Source organism: Fistularia commersonii, chromosome 21 (assembly GCF_037954325.1).
Source record: "Fistularia commersonii isolate RoL2024-O1a breed Wild chromosome 21, RoL_Fcom_v1.0, whole genome shotgun sequence".
Classification (NCBI taxonomy): domain Eukaryota; kingdom Metazoa; phylum Chordata; class Actinopteri; order Syngnathiformes; family Fistulariidae; genus Fistularia; species Fistularia commersonii.
This window is the reverse complement of record NC_141304.1, coordinates 12,769,548-12,787,540: the sequence shown is the minus strand read 5'-3', so window position 1 is coordinate 12,787,540 and position 17,993 is coordinate 12,769,548. Positions and strand designations below refer to the sequence as shown.

The 17,993-nt window shown below is 45.2% G+C and overlaps 1 protein-coding gene across 23 annotated transcripts in view; it reads right to left on the bottom strand.

Annotated features, from left to right (window-relative positions):
* magi1b (membrane associated guanylate kinase, WW and PDZ domain containing 1b) overlaps positions 1 to 17,993 on the bottom strand; it is a 139,972-nt gene that overhangs the window by 39,609 nt on the left and 82,370 nt on the right. For all 23 annotated transcript variants that reach the window (XM_086167940.1, XM_086167944.1, XM_086167942.1 and 20 more), the window contains 5 exons: positions 15,640 to 15,759; positions 10,848 to 11,090; positions 6,734 to 6,959; positions 5,707 to 5,789; positions 4,678 to 4,713 (listed from right to left, as the gene is read on the bottom strand). In XM_086167940.1, coding sequence (XP_086024066.1) covers positions 4,678 to 4,713; positions 5,707 to 5,789; positions 6,734 to 6,959; positions 10,848 to 11,090; positions 15,640 to 15,759 — 708 coding nt within the window. The remainder of the gene's footprint in view (positions 1 to 4,677; positions 4,714 to 5,706; positions 5,790 to 6,733; positions 6,960 to 10,847; positions 11,091 to 15,639; positions 15,760 to 17,993) is intronic.

Below are 17,993 nucleotides of genomic sequence, written 5' to 3'. Positions count from 1 at the left end.
TGGTGGATGGACATGCCGATGAAATGTAGGGGAGGGTAAAGGGGAAATATGTGCACGTCCAAACTCTCAGAACGCTACACCGCCGGGCAAAGAACATCCCATCAACCGCCAAAGGCAGCAAGACAGAGGTACAACACATCAGGAAAACCCTGAGATCCTGTGGCTACCCTAATTGAGCCTTCGCCAAATCAGAAACTGGGAACGTAGAACAGGAGTAAAACAACGACAAACGAAAGAACATCGTCATACCGTATATCGCTGGTGTTTCGGAGAAACTCCGAAGGGTGTTCGGCAAAGATTATATACCGGTGCATTTCAAACCCGACAACACCCTGAGACAAAAACCGATGCACCCCAAGGACAAAACACCCAGGCATGAGATGGAGGATGTGGTGTGCGGCGTCACTTGTGCAGAGGATTGCAATGACGTCGACATTGGGGAGGCCGAACAACAAACAGATGGCCCGACACAGGATAGGCAGCACTTCAGGACAGGACCTCACAGTCCACCTACACCTGAAGGACAAGGGTCATTCTCTTGAAGACAGCAATGTCCGCATTCTGGCCAGAAAAGACAGATGGTTCAAGAGAGGAGTCAAAGAAGCCATCTTTGACCAAAAAAAAAAAAAACTTCTCTGAACAAAGGAGGGAGCCTCAGACACAACCTTAACAAACATATTACCGTATTTTCACGACCATAAGGCGCACCGTACTAAAAGGCGCAGTCTCAGTTATGTGAGCCATTACTGTCTATAACTCACACATAAGGCGCACCTGATTATAAGGCGCGGGTTTTATATACAATCCACGCCCACACTTCCCCCCTTAATGTTCTCATGGTGTCCTCGACTACATCCGCCTTACAACAACAACACACACACAAGCATACAAGCTTGCGTATTTAAAAATAGAGCGGGAGCAAAACTGAGTTTGTTATTCACATTTTTTACCGGTAATCGTCATCGATCGAACCCATCGAAGTCCTCATTCTCTGTTTCTGATTAGCTGCGCTAAATCTCCATCAAACATGCCAGGTTCACTTTCTTCACTGTCAGAGTCGCTTTCCGTGCCGCGCGGCTCCTCGGAAATTATGCCGGCTTTTGCGAAAGCTCGAACGACAGCGCCGGCAGACGCGTTAGCCCGAGCATCTACAATCTATTCGCAAAGTGTGGCGTAACTCGCCCGGCGCTGCCTTCCGCTCTTAGTGAAACTGGGCTCTCCTTGAAGGCTTTTCTTGCCCCGTCGTGCGTATCGCTACAGGGTGTTTCACCGGGATGTCGAAAGTGAGCGGCACCTCGTCCATGTTGGTGACGTGGCCGGGCTGGATGTGTTTGTCACCGATGTTTTCAGGGTTGTTAAAACAACGATGATCAGCTTTACGCACATACCTGTTCTTTTTTTATACAATCAACGCCCACACTTCCCCCTTTAATGTTCACATGGTGTTTCCTACTACGTCCGCCTTACAACAACAACACACACAGGGCGCACTGCACTATAGGGCACACTGCACATTTTGAAGAAAATCCAAGACTTTTATGTGCGCCTTATAGTCGTGAAAATACGGTATGTCATAAAATACCAAATATTTTTATATTTTATAAAAATAAATAAATAAATATAAATATATAATTTAATATATATATATATATATACAACATATATATATATATATACACACACAACATATATATATATATATATATATATATATATATATATATATATATATATATATATATATATATATATATATAAAATATATAAAAAATATAAAAAAATATATAAAAAATATATAAATATATATTTAAAAAAATGAAGCGAAAATAAAATACCAAGATGGGTGAGCACTTACGGACCAGGCCTGCACCCTACAAACAACCAGAACCAGCCCCAGGCAACTTCCGCATGTGATCCAACAGGTTTCACTCCTTTGTTTCGCTTTCACCTTTTCACATTCCAATCCAGCTAATCCCAAAAAAGTTGCTCCTTTGTCCCAAATGAACGACACCGCCATTAGCATAACAACCACCTTCAGCCTAGTTTCTGCCGATCAACTCCATGTAATTAATGAGCCACCATAACAATGACCCGCCCAAAACCCTGGCAGTTAAACTCCCCACAGGTCCCCAAGTGAAGAAATCCCAGTCGAGTTGATAAGAAGATGTCTACAGACGACGTCCAAACGCTTCCTAATCGCTATTTCCGTATGCATTTGTTCAACTCGGTTTCTACGTCTTAACACAAAACACTTGGTGCGCTACATTGTAAGCAGCGGTCTGGAGAACTCGAGATCGCCCCTCGGCGGACCTCAGGAATGTCATCGGAGAAGGCGTTCATTGAAAGCAGCTGTTCACGCAGCCATACGGGAACGGGCGCAATCTGAGAGGCGTCGTCTGCGATTAACGCTGATTAGGCGTCGATATGAATATGATCGGTCCCCCTTGGGCGGCTTTCAATTCCCAGACCGTGGGATCCTGCGCTACTTCAACAGACGCTGCCAGATCCTATTTTCTCCGGCGGAGTTGTCTGGTTTGGTTACGTGCTCCGATTACCGGCGGTATCGATTACTGGCCGGCCTCTGCGCCGACAATGTCAAAGGTTTTCGATCGGCGACCGACACGGGTTTTTCCAATAACTGGGTTCGGCGGGGTTTATCATTTACATACCATTAAATGACAATTAAACACTGCGCGATATTTGAGTCATCGCTAATTATGATCGTCTAAGAGGCTTCTCTTTAAGCTGAACAGCGGTTTCCGTACCATCATTGCGGAGCAGATGGCTCGGGAGGCACAGATTGATAGTGACACCGTGATGAATCTGCACTCAGGTGTAATTTTCGGGCCATATTCTGAGCCCACGCGTTCATAGCAGCTCAACACGGGCGATGAAAAAAACAGGGAAAAGGCGACGCGAGGTGAAAAAGTCGTTGTTCGGGCTGCGCCCCGAGTGTCGGCTCGATGAGACGGGAGAGGGACCTCATTCGCATTCGGCGGTTAATAACGCTGACTCTAAATGGAAAGCGGCGACATGTCAGCCGGGGGAAAATTGTAATCACCCATTCGTTTTCACACTGCAACGCTTAAGCTTCGGAGGGATTATTTGTGCGCGTATCTTTTGTGGTGACACAACAATCCCAACTCTTGAGTCCTTTGACGTGCAGAAGAGGAAAAACGCAGGGATCGTAACCTCAACAAGCTCAAAAAAAAACAACAACAACACGCTGAATCAATAGAGCGTGACGTTCGACGGCACCATCGAAATATCTAATCGTGACTCGGCAGAAATATTTGCTTGAATTAAATAAGGGACTAAAATGGAAATCGTATTATTGAGTCAATCAATTCCACTTTTGGTTCAGCTGGATCCCACGTCGCCCTTTCAAAGCAATGGACCGACTGAATGAATTGTGCGTTTTGAGTTTTCTCATCTTCTCCTGATCCAGCGCCGGGACCGATTCTTCGCCGTGCACGGGTCGAGGCGGGAGAACCACCGCCGCCGCCGCCGTCGCTAGCAAAAAGCCGGCGTCTGGTTCTTCTCGGGAGAACCGGAGATAATTACGTTTCTTCACCCACCTGTATTGGATTGTACCGATCGATGATTATTGAACGCGCTCATCCTGCGAGGAGCGGCGTTACGGACAGGGGACTCATCTGATCTGACGATTATTACGTGGGAGCAGAATTAGATGCTTAACAATGGGAGCTGTTAACAAGACTAATACCCACCAGATTGCCAGTAACACATCTTTTCCTAACCGGCCTCGCCAATGACCGATGTTCTGATCGTCTTTCGCGGCACTCTTGAAGTCCGGTCGCCGAGACAAGAAGATTTCGACAAGAATGACCCGGGTGACTGTGAACCTCCAGAGACCAATCCTTATGAACTAATTTCAAACACATATTACGTCACCGGTGGGACGCTATCCGATACTTTTCCGGCTCAACATAAGCCGTTTGCGGGTGTTTAGGAGCAAATGTCATCCGGTCACGATCGTCACAGTGTGACATCATTTATTGCCGGCCCATAATCTCAGCTCTACGGCACGGGTGGCGGCGTCCGATTGGCTTGTTAGCCTGCTTGATGGGTCTCAGGAAGGGGAAAAAAAAAAAAAGCCTGTTGCCGTCTGACTCAGACAGACACTCATTAGGAAGTCATCATCATAACTATCGTCCTCAAATCAGCCGCGGTCTCTTATGTGTGAAACAACAGCCTGCTGCTGCTGCTTCCTGTGTGTGTGTGTGAGTTTGCTCGGCGTGAGGAATGCGATAATGTTGACGGCGACGTGGAAAGGCCAGCTTTCTAATCGCGCACGGAGTGTGTTTGCCGAAAAGTCAAAGTCACGCAAGAGGGTAGGCGAGGTAAGGTCGGGAGTCGGCGGCGGCAGGGGTGGCAAAACGTCTCATTTTTAGATCATTAAGAGTCATTTCCCACCAACTGTCAAATGACACACTGTGTGTGTGTGTGTGTGTGTGTGTTAGCAACTGTGTAGTCATGTCATTTTGCAAGGATGTGGTGTTGGATCCTCGCTCCCGGTGCGACGGCGTCCCAACTCAGCTACATTTTCAATTGCTATCATAAATCAAATGTGCCGCGGAGCCGTGGCGGCCACGCTGCCGGAGATGGCGGCGATGAAAAGCGTGCGCGCGGGAGAAAAGTTTGAAATATACATACCGAGGTCATTGTCCAGCTCCTCCGTATGGACCCCTTCTGCTCGGCGGTGGAGCAGCGCATTGAGGTCCCGGAAAGCGAGGGAGGGAGGGAAGGCCAGCGGGGGGAAGAAAGTGAAATTAGTGGGTTGTCAGATGTAGTAGCGCCATCTGGCCACTGGATGGCGAGAGTTTATCAAAGCTGGACCACCAAGACGGATCTGTGGGCCACCAAATGTTCCTTAACAATAACTAAGTTACGCAAGTGCTTGGAGGCCACGGACATGAGATAAGATCGACTTTGTTTATCCCAAAATGGGGAAATTCAATTGTCACAGTGGCATTATAGGGTAGAAAGCAAATTGTAATATGAAGAATATGCAAGTAAGTATAAAAATACAAAATAAACTAAGACTGTGCATTTTATATACACAATGGAATACAATATACATAGTGAACATGATGTGGATAGTAAAAATGAATTGATAAGGTGTCCTGGAGAACATATTAATATGATATAAATATAAATATTGCACGGAAGAGAGTGGAAGGTAGAGATGCCGGCGGTGCAAAAAAATGTTTTTGTGACGCCCGGCAGCAGGTTGATTAGTTAACGGGCTGATTTGATTCGGCCCAAAAATGATGTCAGCGACGATAAAAAAACACTCAGAATGCAAACAACGGCGTATGTTTGCACAAAGGTAACCTTCATTTTAAAAGGGAGCGGGTGTGTGTGAGCCGCGAGGGTCGAAGAAGCCGTCGACCCACTCGGTTAGACTGTGTATTTTGTAAAACTAGAGGATATTTAACTTCAATAGACGGCTTAAAGAAAGCAGTGAAGTCTTTCCTTTTTTTTTTTTTTTTTTTTTTACCCAACAGTGTCACCTAAGGGTAACTGCAGGAACAGCTACTTTGGCACAAGCGCCTCGGATAAAATCCACCAGACAATAACATTTCATGTTTAAACGAGGTTTTGTCAGCGGCGGTGAAGGACACTCGTACGTTCTCGTGTTGGGTCTCGGAGCGGCGGTGACGCACGCGAACGCCGACATACCGTCATCTTCACATTCTTCCAGGGGCTTCTGAGGCTTGTCCAGGCACCGAGGGTCTATCCAAGAGGTGGTCTTTGTATTGTGGCTGGATAGAAAACACACTTAATTACTCTGAGCTGACGGAAATAGCGGGACCGACCTCGTCCTTTCCATCTGGCATGTTTTTACGGCTTCTACGATGTTGACAGGAAAATTACAGAGTGAATTGGAATTATTAAATAATGAGTGTGAAACATCTGCAAATGTTTTTCCCCAATTCTTCATACGAGAACAACGGAAATAATCGTAATATGACATTTGTCATACTGACGCCCATTCAAGCTGCAAAGATAAAGACTTTGTCGTGTTCGGTTGGAGTCGACAGTCCTGCTAAACCGTCGACAGGAGATGTGCGTGGATCAGGAAACTCCTTTCATCGAAACTGTCCGCGCAATAACGCGGAGCGATTTTTACACGAGACTCTTTTTTCACCGAATGTTCACGGAAAGCTGCAAACACACGTGTTCCGCTGTCGGCTTTATCGCCCATTTTACCGCATTTAGCGGACACGCAGAGGAATCGAGAGGGCGTTTTCTCACAATCCAATGGTGACATGAAATGAACAAAATAATAACGGAGTGCGAATTAACAGTAAAGCGTACGGTTATAATAAACAGTCAAAACTATGGCGGATTCTTGCTGAAATCTTCTTATTAAGGCAACCGGACTCGAAAACGTTTCACCTCTCGTCGAGATGCTTCTTCAGTTCTGAACATCTCGGATGAAGGGAGAAACGTCTTCAAGTGAAAAAATTCAAGTCCAGTTGCCAAGACGAGAGGATTTAGACTGAGAACCAGACAAACCACAGGTTCCTAGTCAGAGTTTACCGCACAGGTAGAGCAATGGAACGACAAACGGATTGATGTTTTTCCATTTCCATAGAGTCTAAACTCTTGTTGGTGCCATATTGGTGTTTTCCATTGAAATGTTGGCTCCGATGGTACAAAAGCAGCGCATGGCGACCTTCGATACAAAGCAAAGGATACCTACTCTATGAAGTAGACCTCTCCGTTCTCGGTGTAGGCCATCTCCCAGTTGTCAGGCAGAGGTCCCAGCGGGTCCTCTGGGGGAGGATGGCTCAGGTGAGAGTTGGTCTGCTGAGTGCTCTCCGTGGTGGCCGGTGGTATGAGGGCTGTCCCAGTGTAGGACAGGTCACTCTGGCGGGGGGCGAAGGGTCGCACCGAGTGATGAATATCGTCTAACTCGCTAGAGTCTCCTGGCAGAAGGTGGACAAAGATGTCGGGCCGTCAGAGGCCTATTTTTTTGCAACCGGGGTGGTAATACGGGACGGAGACAAAAAAAAACTGTTTCTGAAATGAGAGCGTTAAAGGACAGCGGACAGAGATGTTTTTCTTGGAAGCGACAATGATTTTTTTTTCTGTATTTCTGATAGTTCATTCAAATCACAGGATATATGGGAAAAAATAAAAAAGATAAAAATTAAATATCTCCACTCTAGTCAGCACTGATTTAAATGGGCTGCTGATATGACAAGCTCAAAAATCCGATATTATATATAAATGTACATGTGCAGGCTTACCTGCTAATTTGGGGTATTCATTTAGTATGTTAATATTCTCCTAGAGTTGTGTTTTTATCTAATGGTACATCTATCATTTTCTCTGCAGCTTTTAACACTGCAGTTCTCTGCAAAACAGTTAAAGTATAATCTTATCTCGTAACAGGTTTATTGGGATCCTGTAGGTTCTAATCTGGCCCACGAGATTCCTTTGACTTGAGGACTTCCAAATTATTTACAAAGAAAGCTCTCAAGTAAATCTTACAGGTCAATAAAGACATCTGTTGAGCAGACAATGCCCCGCTACAGATAAAGCCATTTACGTAAACGAAGACTGCTGTGTGGGCAGTTCACACCTACGACCGTGGCCTCTGAAGTGCCGTCACCGAGCTTCCTGTTATCTGGGTTTCACACTTACTTGACTGGCGTCCTCGACACTTACGCACACAGATGGCGAACAAAATAAAAAAATAAATAAAAAAAAAGACAACAAACTTTTGCTCCCACGTTTAAAAAAAAAAAACACATGGTCTCCAAAGCTTGAAGCCGAGGGAACCGACTCCCGGCGCCCACTGACCTACTGACTACAGGAAACGTTCAAAACGAGAGCAACGTGTATTGGAATCTTGTCAAACCACTTGAGCCAACCGGCAAACATCAACGTCGCAATCATTTCAAATGAAGCCACAGCGATGCACCTCTTTCCCCGACAAGGTACCGTCAGCAACATCTAGACCCGCGATGGATGTGGACGACGCGTTCACCCTCCTCTATCCGCAGCCAGATGGCAGTATCTGACATTTTTGGACGCATGGATACATGCTGATGCGGTTGAACTCAGAGATCCCTGACTCACCAATCAAAGAAGCTCTTGCATTCTGCAGCCTCTCACTTCAGCAGCCTCCGCTGACGTTCTCTCGATTCCGCTCCTCTTGTGTTTTTTTTTTCTCTCACACCTCTTCATTGTCTGAGCATTCTGTACGACGTGCACAGCTCGACCGTGCGCGTCCGTCTCCCTGCCCAGGCGGGACTCTCCACCCTTTAACACTTTCCCAACCACACCCTCTCTCCCTCTCGTTTCCTGCCACCTTCCACCCCCACCCCCCCTCACACACACACACACACACTTTATCCATCAACCGCCAGGATTCTGCACTTCACTCCTCCGGAGCTGCAAGGAGAAGGATCACATTCTGGTGATACACTCCAAACCAAACAGACCCCCGGTATGTTCTCAGGTTGCCGTCAAAGACGACACTCGAGCAGCTGCCGGCGCGCCGCCAGGCTTACGCCTTTTGGTTTTGACGATCACGTCGGCACCGGCGGAAGGACATCCTTGACTTGAGTTTGACATTGGTAACAGCGAGTGTGTATGTTAATTATCTTCGAAAATTTAATGTGCGAGAGGGCGGGCGAGTCGCGGTCACACAGCCAGATGCTGTGTTTTGGTCAACAGAGGGCTAATGGGAACACGACAAAATATACTGCTCAAAAAAATAAAGGGAACACTTGAACAACACAATGTAACTCCAAGTCAATCACACTTCTGTGAAATCATAGTGTCCACTCAGGAAGCAACACAGATTCATTTTGACTTGTTTTAAGGACATTACATCAAAGTTGGATCAGCCTGGAGTTTGTTTTTACACTTTAATTTTGAGTGTGATTCCTAATCCAGACCTCCATGGGTTGATACAATTGATTTCCATTGATCATTTTTGTGTGATTTTGTTGTCAGCACATTCAACTGTGTAAAGAGCAAAGTATTTCATAAGAATATTTCATTCATTTAGATCTAGGATGTGTTTTTTAAGAGTTCCCTTTATTTTTTTGAGCAGTGTATATCAAGCTTGGAATTCGGCGATAGCCATTGTGCTTATTCCGAAACCGGTAGCCTGTATTCAAATGAATTTGAAAGATCTTGTCAAACAATCTGATGCAGGCCGTCACTTTACCCGGTCACAAAGCCAGATGCTGTGTTTTGGTCGATATACGGCTAATGTAAACGTGACAAAACGAATCAAGCTCGGCATTCGGCGTTGGCTATTGTGCTTATTCCAAACCGGTAGCCTGTATTCAAATGAATTTGAAAGATCTTGTCCAACCATCTGAGGCAGGCCGTCACTTTACCCGGCATGGGAATGCCTTTCCCATACGGCTTGCTATTGCCTTTCACCTTTAAACTGAAAATGCAAAACCAATTAAGAGATCCGGAGGAACACTAGCAACTGGGGCGAACGCGAGGACCGTTGAAACGCTAGGAATTGTTTAAGGGACGGCATCCTTCTTTATATTCGCTGCAGAAACAAATGCGATCTGAGTGGCCTTTTTGCTTCGTTGCTTTTCAAAAACGGAATAAAACGCTGACAAATAAACCGAGGTCGAGGATTTATTGGGTGTGCGCCGCAAAGGCGCCGCTCTGATCACATTGTCCCACATTGTTGCCGGTGTACAAGCCGTTGACTTTCATCACCTCTGCATTTTTGGAGGTCTAAACAGAAATGTAGACTTAATAGATTAATAAATCCCTCACTGGTTCCTAGCGATCGAGGCGGAGGATCCAGCGTAGGTGCTGGTCGTGTCTCTCTGGTAGAAAAAGACGGACGTTTGATAAGTGAGGTCTGATAGAATAATAGAAACAAGACTGTGGGATTTGACTTTTCAAGTTTCATTTCCTGTTTCGGACACCCTCACATCCCTCGTGAGTGTTTCAGGCTTTACAATTCCATTGTATGTTTGCTTATGTTCATTAGTCTGACCGCTTGTTCGATTCATTTCCGTGACACCGACAGTGGAGACGCAAGTGTCCCGCGTGATGCCATGGGATGGCGGTTTGTCTTGCAGAAATTGGATGTCACAGGACTAAGGAGGGTGCAGCTCAAACACACACCGAGTTCAGGCAATCACAAGGTGATGCATTGCAATGGATGGGTCAAGATCGACAAGCACGAGCTAGCGGGCAGCCTCTCATTACGTCTGCTCTGACTGATAAAACTCCCAAATGACAGCGGTATCGTAATATACTGCTCAAAAAAGTAACCGGAACATCTCAACAGCACAATATAACTCCAAGCCAATCAAAATGTCCACTTAGGAAGCAACACCGATTCATTTCGACTTGTTTTAAGGACATTATATCAACGTAGGATCAGCCCGTCGTGTTTTTCCACTTTTATTTTGAGTATGACCGCAAATCCAAACCTCCACCGGGCTAATACATTTGATTCCTTTCGATAATTTTCACGATATTTTGTCGTCAGTGCACTCAACTATGTAAAGAACAAAGAATTTACTAAGAATATTTCATTCATTCGGATCTAGGATGTGTTTTCTTAGTGTTCCCTTTATTTTTTTGAGCAGTATATAAACGCAGCGCAAGCAAACACAATCCTGATGATTTCATTAGGATCCTTTTCTCAATGGAGCATCACAGAACTTCTCAAAGTTACCAACATTGGACAGTAGAAAAGAGTTCCTGGGATTTCCTGTCTTTAGTTTGGAACCGGCTAGTTCGTAACATAGATCCCGCCCGGGGTACGTCTTACTCCGGTCCCGAAATCGAGCTTCGATTGCGGTTACACGTACCTGTATAACTACTGTACATGTCAGGGAGGTCCTCGTCGTCCTCCTGCTGTTGCTCTCCAGGCACTATTCCAGCATTGTGCATGTCATTGTAGGACTTGGTGCGTCGAGGAGTGGAGTGCTGCGAGCCCGGCAGGCTACTGCTAAGCCCGTCTGGCAGTGGGGCATCACCGCTGCCGCTGCTACTGCTAATCACTTTCCCACTGGGGGGCTGCACCGGTGGCTTGGGTGTCCCATAATAGTTACCTAGGCAACAAGAGAGAAGGCAGGGAGGAGGGATTAAAATAAAGAGTGAAAAGAGAGGCATTTTAGCAGGGGGGGAAAAGGGGGGGGGGGGTCACACGGTGGGACGCTGGAGTGAGTTGGGGGGGTTCAGTCGAAGCCTTTGTATGCAAATACACACTGAAGTTGCGGGAGAATGTGAGTCGGTTAAGGGCGAAAGATAAAACCAACATTCCTTTCATGTGTCCGGGAAAGAAACATTACTTTGGCAGCTTACAGAAATGTTCAAATATACAACAACCTTGTCGGATTTTTTTCATTTTATTGATTTTTTTTTTTTTCATGTGACTTTGAAGAGGTGCCTTTGTCCTCTATGGATTTTTTTTTTTTTTTTTTTTTTTTTTTTTTACTATTAGTTCATTAAATTATTTGTTTTAACAGCATTTGGCGCAAACGGGGAGCTTCTCTGACAAATAGCTGGGCAAAAAAAACCTTTTTGGGATTGGGATTTTTCTGTTTCCACCGCGCATGGTGGGGATGTTCATTGAAGCGGCCTCTGTGGAACAAACACAGACCACAAGAAACCATTTTTTTGTTTGTTTTTTTCCACAACATCACCAATAACCGATTTTCAGCCAAAGAAAGAGGGATGGGCTTAAAGGATAAATTTGCTTTTTATCAGCTTTTACATTCTCCTTTTGTGCCGCATAATGTAATGTAGTTAGTACCACGGGTATCCGGACAGTTAGAGTATATTTTTTGGGAATTTGTGGCACCGAGCCACAATGGATATAAAACAATGTGAGGCTGATGAGCGCAGACTTTCAAACAAATACAAACGCTGCAGAGAGAGCGAAAGCCATTTCTCGACGTAGTCTCTGTTTCGGAAGCTCATAAACAATTTGATACGAGAGAATAATTCCGTTTTTTAATCCTCCAGTGAAATCCTTATCTATCTGCACTTTGAAATGCAGCTCTGGGTTTTGCAGCTTCATGCCGAACACGAGCGCAGAGCAATGCCCTCGATTTCGTTCCAGGAGTGGAGAGACTTTCTGGATGTTTTCCAGGAACCTACACCCATGAAGGAATGTCTCGACAGAGGTTGACAACGTTAACCCTCCTTTGCGGGCTGCTCTGGTCTTGACTCTTTGTTTTCAAGGACTTTTTCTTCACTAAAGAGTCAAACTGGCAATGGCTCTTTTGTTTTCGATCATGTGTTTTTGTATCGGTGCGCAAAACCGTGCATTCGTTCTCTAGACTGCTTATCCTGCAGTCATGGTCGGTGGGGAATGCTGGAGTCCATCCCGGCTTTCGTTCACCTTGGTCGTTCACAAGGCCCCATATCGAGACATCCCACATCTATCTTTGAATTGTCTCCCTATTTAGAATTATACCCCTATTTATTGATACTTTCATTGTTGCGCTGCTGTGACAAAAGAATTTCCCCGATGCGGATCAATAAAAAATATCCAGCCATCCACTCGCTCATTTGCACGTAACTTGGAGTCTCCATCGAAGCTCCTGCAGGTTTTTGGACTGTGGGAGGAACCTGGAGGAAACCCAGGCAGAAACGGGGAGAACACGGAGAGTCCGAAATGAAAAGTCTCCAGTTGGAATCCGACCAGAGCCCTTCTTGGTGTGAAGAGAAATTGCAAAACTGCTGCGCTGCACCTTTTCAGCATTTCTTTGCTAGTTCTCAGTCAAAGCTCCGACTGTTTTTTCACCTCATGACGGCCTCCTTTATTTGCATTGAAATCTCGGACGGGGGATAAATTGTACACGTGGAATTGAACCCTGACGATGTGTGAAATTTAGACGGTAAGCGGAATAGACGGGGAAAGAACGAATTAAATGCCTGACCTGGGTTTATATGGTATGGAAACCATAGGTGACATAAATAGGCCGGCTGACCTTTACTGGTGGATCAAAACGGCACCAGTAACAAGTCGAAATTGTACATTTACCCAATTCAGTTGTATGCTCTCTTTTCTCTACTTTTTATTTAGCCCTTTATCACTTAAACGGTAAACCGTCTCGACTTACAGAGTGCTTTCACTCTGACCTTGCAGTTTCAAAGCGCTTAAAAACGGATTTCGCAAACACCGATAGCGACAGCGCTAACACGAGAGGCGCTAACCAGACCATCGGGAGCAAATGGGTGGGTGGAGTCCCGCGTTCTGTCCAAGGACGTCGTGATCGAAGGAGCAGCCGGTCTACCGATGTCGAAGTGAATTTCTTTAACATCAACAGAACGGATAAAAATTGACCACTGCTGTCAGTGAATCATATCTTGCCAATTGGCTGTTGGGTGTTTTTGAGCGTGCGTGCTGGCAAACTCAAAACGAGATTTTTAAGAGGGAGGGGGAGGAGAAATTGTGATTTGACAGGACTAAAACGATCAACACGAGTTTAAGACTCGGGTCAAATAGACGTGTTGCTTTTTTTTAAGGCTGTGATAATTTTATAAATCCCTGCATCCAAACAAAGTCATGGACTCAAATGAGTCATTTATACTTTGCCAGAAATCTGACAATGAATCATTTAGAAAATAAAGTAGAAAAACGTGCCTTTTGACAGGAATCAAACCTGGACAGCTTGGCAGAAGCTACATTTTAAGTAGCATATTTGATACGCATACATTATTGTATAAATAGATATGAGAACAGGTGGGTTTTAGGAGAGTCTGGGTTTTCCTCAAATGAATGAATAGTCACAAATAGGGATCTAATGCAAAATCTAAAATGTAGATCTTTGCATCGGTGCAAAGATCTACAATTGGTACATTTGGTATCGTCACAACAAAACCAAAGTGACACAACATAAGTCCTAGTGACAAACGGTGATGAGTCAGCATATCCCGATCACATAACATGACACAATAACTTCAATAATGGCAATTTCGGCATGAATGTCGGTCCTACTTAAAGCCGTGTGAATCCTCAGGTATATAACCCGCTGCTGTCTGTCTATTGACGTTGTACACTGTCCAACCCATGGTTACAGATCCACTGGTCTATCAGTGGACACATGGACCATATGGACAACAATGGCTGGCAATTCTAGTGTCGCCATAGTTACTTCCTCATCACGTACTTATTACTCTCTTCTGCTAGCATTTCTAGCATTTATCTTTTCCACTACGTTACTTCCCCAGAATAGTAAAGAAATTGAAATGTAATTGATCAGGTACAGATTCTGTGAATATTTTGGTTCAATTATCAGGATCAGAATATTTTATTGATTCCCCGAGGGGGGTTATTGCTTTTTGTTGAAAGCAGCTCCTGCTACAGAGTCAAGTGGGGAAGAATCAAAATACAACTCTATATAAAAATAGAGAATTAAAAAAGGAAATAATGAAAATAAGATCAAAAGAACAGTGAAAATCAAAAGAAATAAATACAAATAAAGTTAAAGGTATGTAAAACATCATACACACACACACACACACACATATATATATATATAATATTATTAATATATATATATATATATATATATATATAATTAATATATATTAAATATATTGAAAATAAATGTAACATATATATATATGCATATTTACAAGTACATGCATATGATGACATGTAGTAATTTGTGTATAAGTAGGGGTTGTTGTACAGATTGACTTTTTTCATTGTCATTGCCCTTTATCACTCTAGACTTAATCCCAACCAAGTAAATCATTTTTTAATCCTCTAGGATAATAATAATGATAATGATCAAATAAAAACAACACTAATTTTCCATTAACTCTGTTATTACTCATCAGCCAGTATCAGGTGAATACTCTCTTTTTGCCAATGAGATACGAAGCCAGCTGAACCGACTCCATATTTGTGCACTGAGGTTGAGCACGCCGCTTTGATTTCTTTAATGATAGCCAAGAGCAAAGAACCGTTTGGAGGACAGAGTTCTGAGGTGCACTGCGGGAGACAAAAACCAGAAGCATCCAACAACCTGCAGGTCCATTTGTAACTGAATCACACAACAGTCTGCATGCAAGTTCTCTTCGTCGCAAACAGCTAAAGGACGTGTTGCTCAGCGGCTGTTCGGTCACAGTATTAACGTGTCTTGCTCCGTCCAATCCAAAGCGGAACTTAAAAGAAATATCCACGACGCCCGCCGAGGAGCACACCTTGTGCTTCACGGGTTCGGCGAGCTCCGCCTGAAGGAGCGAGGCGACTTAGAGGAAGCCTTATCTGAGGATCCCTTAGCTAAGCCGGTGGCTTCTACACCTTGGTGAAGAACTTCTCGACGACACTCGAAATGTGATACAAAACCTTTACTTTTCTTGGATGCGCTCATTTAACGCACGGCGGTGAGCTCGAGCCCGGCCGACCGGGGATGCTAATGGTTGTTTTTATTTTTAGCCGCAGCCCTTCCTGACCAACTCTGCTTCGATGCAGTGGGTTAGAGGTTTCCAATTAACTCGCTGCGTGACTTTGGACTGTGGGAAACCTGGAGAACCCACGGCGGGGGAAAGCGGAGACTCCAAAAATCAGAAAGCCCCCCCCCCCCCCCCCGCTATCCGCGCAAACTGCTGGAGACGCCTCAAATCAGAATCCCGAATCACCTTCATATGTTCCGATCTCCAACAGGGTCCCGCTCTTCTCCAACTCCAGGAAGTCCTCCACCGAAAGGAAGTTGTAGTCGACACCCGGAACCTCTCCTTCGCGTGGGGCGCGGGTCGTACCTAGGAAGCCGAAGAGATAAATACGAATGAGTCAGCGATCCTAATATCTGGCAGCTGCTGTGTAAAGTTCTCTGGAGTCACTGACCGACTCACTGCTCACTCCTGACCTGCAGCCACAAGGCGGTATTAGTTTGAACCCCGTCGGTTGGGGGGAAAAAAAACAGCCAAAACAAGCGAACGACGACAACAAATGAAGATAGACAACGATGAGAGACAGAATGTATTGCATTTTCCTTCCTCCGAGGTGATTCCTTCGCACTTTAAGAGCGAGGAATCACCTGGACGGGCACGCGGTGGGACGGCCCTGTGAATCAATAGAGCTACAATTGAGAAAGTGCAAATGCGAGTGATCATGAAATCACAACTGTTTTTTTTTTTAATAAAAAATTGTGTGTTCTTTCTGTCACCTGCATTGCAATTAATTCCCTTGAGAAAATGTAATAATTTTTTTTTTTCCCCTTGACACAATTCAACAATGGACCCCCCCTCCCCCCCTTGCCTTTTTCTCTTTACCATCTCCTTATCTATCAGTCTTGTCACACCATCACCCCGTCACTAGTGGGTTGGTAAGCAATAAGCAGGTAAAAATAGATATGTGGGGACGGCGGGGAGAGGCTCCTGCCGCAGCCACATTGGGTGAAACCGGTGATAAATCACTCCTGCGCGGATCCGAACTCGAGCGGGCGTACGGCGTGCGCGGCGTCCGTGTGCGACTACAGTAAATCTCTAACACGCCGCAGTTCCCTCACCGCTGGCCCACTTTAAGTCAATTCCTCCACATTGTGTTTATTAAAGACTGCCGGATGTATAAACGCTATTCAATCAAGGACAGGACACGGCTGGAATCAAAGGGGAGAAACAAACAAAAAAAAAAAAAAAAAAAAAACGGATTTGCTGGCGTTCATAATTTAGCGCCCATAAATGCATGAAAGTATTATTTGTGACCAGTAATAGGACTGGCGAGTTAGACGTTCCAAAGCAAATTATTAATATTATGTCAACCTTGGAGACGCCTCATTTTTATTACAAAACTTGCCACCGATTCAATTCCTTTTAATCATCCTTGCTCAAAGAAAATGAAATCGTAAGTGGAATTGCCACTGCTGTTTCGAACTGGATAGGAAAGCGGGGCTTTGGCTTAAACCCAGAGGCGAAGACACTGTCATCTCTATAGACCTAATTAATTCAAAACCCTCCACAAAGGTTCCATTGACCAGGCTGTGAAATGGAGTGAGGAGGAAAAGACAGGTTTCGCGTCTGAAAGTCGTGCACAGAAGCCCCTTTCCATTAACATGCACCGCGGTGCGCCGATCACAATTGGAAAAGCTCCGAGTACAATCGAGAATGCGCCCGGATGCCATCGAGGTCTGTGAGAACGAGCAACGCACCGGGGTGCTCTCCAGGGACCGTCTGAAAAGCGGATGTCCGCTGTGTAATTGAAAGTTTGGTTGTAACGATGTCATTCTTTAAAAATGTATTATCACGCAAGCATCTACTGACCCGGGTCGCGCTAATCTATACCGTGTTTTCACGACTATAAGACGCACATAGAAGTCTCAGATTTCTTCAAAATGTGCGGCGCGCCCTGTAGTGCAGTGCGCCCTGTGTGTGTTGTTGTTGTAAGGCGGACGTAGTAGAGAACACCACGAGAACGTTAAAGGGGGATAAAAGTGTGTATAAAAGAACGGGTATGTGCGTTATGCAGAACATTGTTGTTTTAACAAACCTGAAAATGGCAAAGAGACGCGCTTATGAAGCACAGTTTAAACTGAAGGCCATGAGCTACGCCGAGGAACGTGGAAATTGAGCTGCCGCGAGAGAATTTAAGATTAATGAATCGATGGTTTGCAAGTGGAGGAAGCTGGAAAACGAGCTCCGACGGGTCAAGGAGGCGCAGCTGACATAAGACGAGGCGGCCCGAGTCGGAGGAAAGACTCCAGCGGTGGATCATCGAGCAAAGAACGAGCGGGAGAAGCGTTTCGACGGTCGCCGATGGACTAAAAGCTGTAACGCGAGCAGGAGAAAATGAACATTTCCAAGGAGGTCCGTCTTGGTGCTTTCGTTTCATGAAACGGTGCCATTTTTACATCCGGACCAGGACTACGGGAGCGCAAAAGCTGAAAAGCTGGCCATCTTCCGCTCCTACTGCAGCAAACACATCGCCGACAAACACATCCAGCCCAGCCAGATCACTAACACAGACGACTACCATGAGAATGTTAAAGGGGGAAGTG